This window comes from Somniosus microcephalus, chromosome 13, assembly GCF_052327205.1.
Source record: "Somniosus microcephalus isolate GS21.2 chromosome 13, FLI_Smic_1.0, whole genome shotgun sequence".
NCBI lineage: Eukaryota > Metazoa > Chordata > Chondrichthyes > Squaliformes > Somniosidae > Somniosus > Somniosus microcephalus.
In genome coordinates this window covers 109,843,869-109,851,515 of record NC_140999.1, presented here as the reverse complement: position 1 = coordinate 109,851,515, position 7,647 = coordinate 109,843,869, and the positions used below count along the sequence as shown (strand labels likewise).

Genomic DNA, 7,647 nt, shown 5'->3' with positions numbered 1-7,647 from the left:
AACACCAAATTAGAAATAATAAAGGAAACTTGTTAAATTAAATCATTAAGTTATTATCTGTGTCCAGTATGCACTCCAGCCCCTGCGGTGCCCAGCGGTCGCGGAACTGCCACTTTCTAGCATTTTAAAGTCTTAAATTTTCAGAACTCTAAGTCACAATGTGAGCCGGTTTCATTACTACTGACACATTGGGCCAAATACTGGTCCAGCTCTGCTAAACCATCCAACAAGCTTCAATGGAGCTGCTTAAAATTGTACCAGGACAGGGAGGGGCAAAACACTCTGTGATCTACCAGCCGGAAAATGGTATCAGAAACATTTATAATCAGCATAAATCTAAAGATCAGGGGCTGTGCTTCTTTTCTGAGAGCAGCAGGGGTTACATGTTGAGCCTGCAGTGAATGAGCAATCACTGGGCAGCACTAATGCTGCAGTGGCTGAGCTTGCTCCTCCGACGCCGTAGATGGCGCTGTGCGCGGAGGCCAGATGCGACAGCAGGATGGGCCCGGTTGCGGTCAGCGGCGGTTTGTTTGTGTCTCGGTCTATGAGCGGCCTGGGGGAGAGCAGCGGCCGGAGCGGCGTATGTGCTGGAGCCGGCGCCGGGCTCCGGGGCAAGGGGATGAGCGAGGAGTACTTCGGGAGCGCTGCGGACTGGGAAGAGCAGGATGGCTCCATGGTGAGAGCGAGGGGCCCCGTTTCCGCCTTCTCCTGTTTAAAGATAGGCCGCGAATGGCTTGGAGAGGCGCCAACAGAGAGAGGGGAGGGAGATGGGCGGGGCCAATGGTGGGGACAGGGAGGAGTCAATGGCAGGGGCGGGGCCAATAGCGACGGGGGGCGGGGCTAACCCAATTCCAGCCACTTCACATGGTCCATCTCGGACTCTTCCCTTCTCTTCCTCGACTTCTCCGTCTCCATCTCTGGGGATAGGTTATCGACCAATGTTTACTACAAGCCCACTGACTCCCACAGCTACCTGGACTACACTTCCTCCCACCCCGCTTCCTGTAAGGACTCTATTCCATTCTCCCAGTTTCTCCGCCTCCGCCGTATCAGCTCCGACGACGCCACCTTCCACACCAGTGCTTCAGACATGTCTTCCTTTTTCCGCAACCGAGGATTCCCCTCTACTGTGGTTGACACTGCCCTCGACCGTGTCAGTTCTATCTCCCGCACTTCTGCCCTCACCCCTGCCCCTCCCTCCCGGAACCACGATAGGGTTCCCCTTGTCCTCACCTTTCACCCCACCAGCCTCCACATTCAACGGATCATCCTCCGGCACTTCCGCTACCTCCAAAGTGATCCCACCACCAAACGTATCTTCCCCTCCCCTCCCCTTTCAACATTCCGCAGGGACCGCTCCCTCCGAGACACCCTAGTCCACTCCTCTATCACCCCAAACAGCCCTTCCTCTTCGCCTGGCACCTTCCCGTGCAAGCGGAGGAGATGTAACACCTGCCCCTATACCTCCCCCCTCCCCCCTTCCCACTGTCCAGGGCCCCAAACACCCCTTCCAGGTGAAACAGCGATTTACTTGTACTTCTCGCAATCTAGTATACTGTATTCGCTGCTCACGATGCGGTCTCCTCTACATTGGGGAGACCAAACGCAGATTGGGTGACCGCTTTGCGGAACACCTCCGTTCAGTCCGTAAGGGTGACCCCGAGCTTCCGGTCGCCTGTCATTTTAATTCACCGCCCCATTCCCACTCGGACCTCACCGTCCTTGGCCTCTTGTATTGTTCCACGGAAGCTCAACGTAAACTCGAGGAACAGCACCTCATCTTCCGATTAGGCAGTCTGCAGCCTTCCGGACTCAATATCGAGTTCAACAATTTCAGATCATAAGCTCGGCCCCCATTTCATTTTCTCTTGTAATTGTTCCACTCCTTTCCCCCCCCCCCTTTCCTTTTGTTTCTCTCTCACACCTGGCAGCTATCTTTTGCCCTGCCAGTACACTTTACACCTAATCCCAGCCTATTACCATCTCGTCTAGCTTCTAATCTCTTTTACTTCTTTTGTTTCTTTTATTCTTTTGTCCGATCGCAGCCCTGCCTCCGATCTAGTTCCTTTTCTTTCCAGTTTTGAAGAAGGGTCCAACCCGAAACGTCAACTCAAATTTCTCTCCACGGATGTTGCCTGACCTGCTGAGTTTTTCCAGCATTTTCTGTTGTTATTCCAGCCACTTTAGTGCCAGGCTGCCCCCTGTCCCCCAGCAAAAAGCCTGTTTGTTCAGAAACTGCAGCTCCCCCTCCCTCCGCTTCTATTTCTGTTATCACATGATGTTGAGACAATAATTAATCAACTAAAGTTTTCAATGAACTTTCATCAGCAACGTCAGGACTGACTGCCATTGTCCTCCCCCAGCCCCTATTCTGTCTGTCCCGTCCCATCTCAGCACTGCGTCCCCTCAGCAGCTTGTGCCCGGGGCCAGGCTGCCAGCCAGCACTGGGCAAAGAGCCAGATCAGTGGTTTGACAATCTGTGCTGTTAACGTTCACCTGGTGTGTGAGTCTGGGTCTGTGACAGACAGTGTGGACTCAGGGTGTTACTGTAAACTGTCGTACAATGTGCTTATAATTGCCTGTGATTGCCTTAGTATAGCACTTAACCTCCACCCTCGCCCCCAGGTACACTCAGGGAGAACGTGTTGTGATTTTAAACTCTGTCCACTTGTATTTACTTGTATAAGCAGGGCTGATAATATTTATGAGCGGCTCCAAGAAACATGTAAAGCTGCAATTATTATTTTTAGTAACTCGTTAATCAAATCCAACAGCTTTAATGAAGGAGACGTTTACTCAATTAGGGTGTCTGTCAGCACAAGACCTGTGTGTGAAAGAAATGCTCGCATTTATAAAGCGCCTTTCACGACCTCAGGATGTCCCAAAGCGTTTTACAGCCAATGAAGTACTTTTTGAAGTGTTATCATTGTTGTAATGTCAGAAACGCAGCAGCAATTTGTGCACAGCAAGCTCCCACAAACGGCAATGTGCTAATGAGCAGATAATTTGTTTTAGTGATATTGTTTGAGGGATAAATATTGGCCGTTACTCTAGTTTTTATTAGAGCATGACAAAGCCAAGTTTGTATTCCTCATGCACAAATAGGTATTAAAATGTGTAATTGTTTCAGCGCTCCTGGGTTAGGTTGGGAAAACATCAGCCAGGGTTCCCATTTCTGGCCACTAACTGTATACCCCTGCTGGATCGTGTGCGAATCAATGTTGGATGAAGACGGGATCAGGCTTGGTGCCACCCATAGTTGAATAGCTGCACCAGAGGTTGTTCATGGAGCTAGACTCAGCCAGTAACTTCAGTAGTAGAAGGTGGAGGAATTGAGACAGAATGGCATGATATACAGAAATAATTATCTGGTTAACATCACAAGTCCAGAACCCAGTGCAGGAAGTTCACTAGGGTCAACTTTTTTTTCCAGTTCTGATGAAAGGTCAGCGACCTGAAACATTAACTGTCTCTCTCTCCACAGATGCTGCCTGACCTGCTGAGTATTTCCAGCATTTTCTGTTTTTATTTCAGATTTCCAGCATCCGCAGTATTTTGCAAATACTGACCCATTCCCAGGGACCCTCTGCAAATACTGACCCACTCCCAGGGACCCTCTGCAAATACTGACCCATTCCCAGGGACTCCCTGCAAATACTGACCCACTCCCAGGGACCCTCTGCAAATACTGACCCACTCCCAGGGACTCCCTGCAAATACTGACCCACTCCCAGGGACCCTCTGCAAATACTGACCCACTCCCAGGGACCCTCTGCAAATACTGACCCACTCCCAGGGACTCCCTGCAAATACTGACCCACTCCCAGGGACCCTCTGCAAATACTGACCCACTCCCAGGGACTCCCTGCAAATACTGACCCACTCCCAGGGACCCTCTGCAAATACTGACCCACTCCCAGGGACTTCCTGCAAATACTGACCCACTCCCAGGGACTCCCTGCAAATACTGACCCACTCCCAGGGACCCTCTGCAAATACTGACCCACTCCCAGGGACTTCCTGCAAATACTGACCCACTCCCAGGGACTCCCTGCAAATACTGACCCACTCCCAGGGACCCTCTGCAAATACTGACCCACTCCCAGGGACTTCCTGCAAATACTGACCCACTCCCAGGGACTCCCTGCAAATACTGACCCACTCCCAGGGACTCCCTGCAAATACTGACCCACTCCCAGGGACCCTCTGCAAATACTGACCCATTCCCTGGGACCCTCTGCAAATACTGACCCACTCCCAGGGACCCTCTGCAAATACTGACCCATTCCCTGGGACCCTCTGCAAATACTGACCCACTCCCAGGGACCCTCTGCAAATACTGACCCATTCCCTGGGACCCTCTGCAAATACTGACCCATTCCCAGGGACTCCCTGCAAATACTGACCCACTCCCAGGGACTCCCTGCAAATACTGACCCACTCCCAGGGACTCCCTGCAAATACTGACCCACTCCCAGGGACCCTCTGCAAATACTGACCCACTCCCAGGGACTCCCTGCAAATACTGACCCATTCCCAGGGACCCTCTGCAAATACTGACCCACTCCCAGGGACCCTCTGCAAATACTGACCCACTCCCAGGGACTCCCTGCAAATACTGACCCATTCCCTGGGACTCCCTGCAAATACTGACCCACTCCCAGGGACTCCCTGCAAATACTGACCCATTCCCTGGGACTCCCTGCAAATACTGACCCATTCCCAGGGACTCCCTGCAAATACTGACCCATTCCCTGGGACTCCCTGCAAATACTGACCCACTCCCTGGGACCCTCTGCAAATACTGACCCACTCCCAGGGACTCCCTGCAAATACTGACCCACTCCCAGGGACCCTCTGCAAATACTGACCCACTCCCAGGGACCCTCTGCAAATACTGACCCACTCCCAGGGACCCTCTGCAAATACTGACCCACTCCCAGGGACTCCCTGCAAATACTGACCCACTCCCAGGGACTCCCTGCAAATACTGACCCACTCCCAGGGACTCCCTGCAAATACTGACCCATTCCCTGGGACTCCCTGCAAATACTGACCCACTCCCAGGGACCCTCTGCAAATACTGACCCGCTCCCAGGGACTCCCTGCAAATACTGACCCACTCCCAGGGACCCTCTGCAAATACTGACCCATTCCCTGGGACTCCCTGCAAATACTGACCCACTCCCAGGGACCCTCTGCAAATACTGACCCACTCCCAGGGACTCCCTGCAAATACTGACCCACTCCCAGGGACCCTCTGCAAATACTGACCCATTCCCAGGGACTCCCTGCAAATACTGACCCACTCCCAGGGACCCTCTGCAAATACTGACCCACTCCCAGGGACTCCCTGCAAATACTGACCCACTCCCAGGGACCCTCTGCAAATACTGACCCACTCCCAGGGACTCCCTGCAAATACTGACCCACTCCCAGGGACTCCCTGCAAATACTGACCCATTCCCTGGGACCCTCTGCAAATACTGACCCACTCCCAGGGACTCCCTGCAAATACTGACCCATTCCCTGGGACCCTCTGCAAATACTGACCCACTCCCAGGGACCCTCTGCAAATACTGACCCACTCCCAGGGACCCTCTGCAAATACTGACCCATTCCCTGGGACTCCCTGCAAATACTGACCCACTCCCAGGGACCCTCTGCAAATACTGACCCATTCCCTGGGACTCCCTGCAAATACTGACCCACTCCCAGGGACCCTCTGCAAATACTGACCCATTCCCTGGGACTCCCTGCAAATACTGACCCACTCCCAGGGACTCCCTGCAAATTATGACCCACTCCCAGGGACCCTCTGCAAATACTGACCCATTCCCAGGGACCCTCTGCAAATACTGACCCATTCCCAGGGAATCCCTGCAATTTATGACCCATTCCCAGGGACCCTCTGCAAATACTGACCCATTCCCAGGGACCCTCTGCAAATACTGACCCACTCCCAGGGACCCTCTGCAAATACTGACCCATTCCCAGGGACCCTCTGCAAATACTGACCTATTCCCAGGGACCCTCTGCAAATACTGACCTATTCCCAGGGACCCTCTGCAAATACTGACCCATTCCCAGGGACCCTCTGCAAATACTGACCCATTCCCAGGGACCCTCTGCAAATACTGACCCATTCCCAGGGACCCTCTGCAAATACTGACCCATTCCCAGGAACCCCCCAGCCAATACTGACCCACTCCCAGGGACCCCCCAGCCAATACTGACCCACTCCCAGGGACCCCCCAGCCAATACTGACCCACTCCCAGGGACCCCCCAGCCAATACTGACCCACACCCAGGGACCCCCCAGCCAATACTGACCCACTCCCAGGGACCCCCCAGCCAATACTGACCCACTCCCAGGGAGGCCCCAGCCAATACTGACCCACTCCCAGGGACCCTGTTGAAATGGTGACACACTCCCTGGATCCCCTGTATATATTCACACACTCCCTGGATCCCCTGTAAATACTGACGCACTCCCTAGGACCCTGTTGCAATGGTGACATACTCCCAGGGATCCCCTGTAAATACGCAATGGTGACATACTCCCAGGGACCCCCTGCAAATACTGATTCTCCCAGGGAACCCCCGCAAATACTGATTCTCCCAGGGACCCCCCGCAAATACTGATTCTCCGAGGGACCCCCTGCAAATACTGATTCTCCCAGGGACCCCCTGCAAATACTGATTCTCCCAGGGACCCCCTGCAAATACTGATTCTCCCAGGGACCCCCTGCAAATACTGATTCTCCCAGGGACCCCCTGCAAATACTGATTCTCCCAGGGACCACCTGCAAATACTGATTCTCCCAGGGACTCCCTGCAAATACTGATTCTCCCAGGGACCCCCTGCAAATACTGATTCTCCCAGGGACCCCCTGCAAATACTGATTCTCCCAGGGACCCCCTGCAAATACTGATTCTCCCAGGGACCCCCTGCAAATACTGATTCTCCCAGGGACCCCCTGCAAATACTGATTCTCCCAGGGACCCCCCGCAAATACTGATTCTCCCAGGGACCCCCTGCAAATACTGATTCTCCCAAGAAACCCCCGCAAATACTGATTCTCCCAGGGACCCCCTGCAAATACTGATTCTCCCAGGGACTCCCTGCAAATACTGATTCTCCCAGGGACCCCCTGCAAATACTGATTCTCCCAGGGACCTCCCTGCAAATATTGATTCTCCCAGGGACTCCCTGCAAATACTGATTCTCCCAGGGACTCCCTGCAAATACTGATTCTCCCAGGGACCCCCCGCAAATACTGATTCTCCCAGGGACCTCCTGCAAATACTGATTCTCCCAGGGACTCCCTGCAAATACTGATTCTCCCAGGGACCCCCCGCAAATACTGATTCTCCCAGGGACCCCCCGGAAATACTGATTCTCCCAGGGACCCCCTGCAAATACTGATTCTCCCAGGGACCCCCTGCAAATACTGATTCTCCCAGGGACTCCCTGCAAATACTGATTCTCACAGGGACCCCCCGCAAATACTGATTCTCCCAGGGAACCCCTGCAAATACTGATTCTCCCAGGGATCCCCTGCAAGTACTGATTCTCCCAGGGACCCCCTGCAAATACTGATTCTCCCAGGGACCTCCCTGCAAATACTGATTCTCCCAGGGACC

At 53.5% G+C, this 7,647-nt stretch overlaps 1 protein-coding gene across 2 annotated transcripts in view; it reads left to right on the top strand.

Annotated features, from left to right (window-relative positions):
• The first annotated feature begins 483 nt into the window (after window positions 1-483).
• nelfcd (negative elongation factor complex member C/D) overlaps window positions 484-7,647 on the top strand; it is a 69,158-nt gene continuing 61,994 nt past the window's right edge. The window contains exon 1 of one of the 2 annotated variants that reach the window (XM_086005195.1): window positions 484-676. In XM_086005195.1, the coding sequence (XP_085861321.1) occupies window positions 500-676 (177 nt within the window). In that variant the 5' untranslated portion in view covers window positions 484-499. The remainder of the gene's footprint in view (window positions 677-7,647) is intronic. The other variant, XM_086005196.1, reaches the window with a different exon arrangement.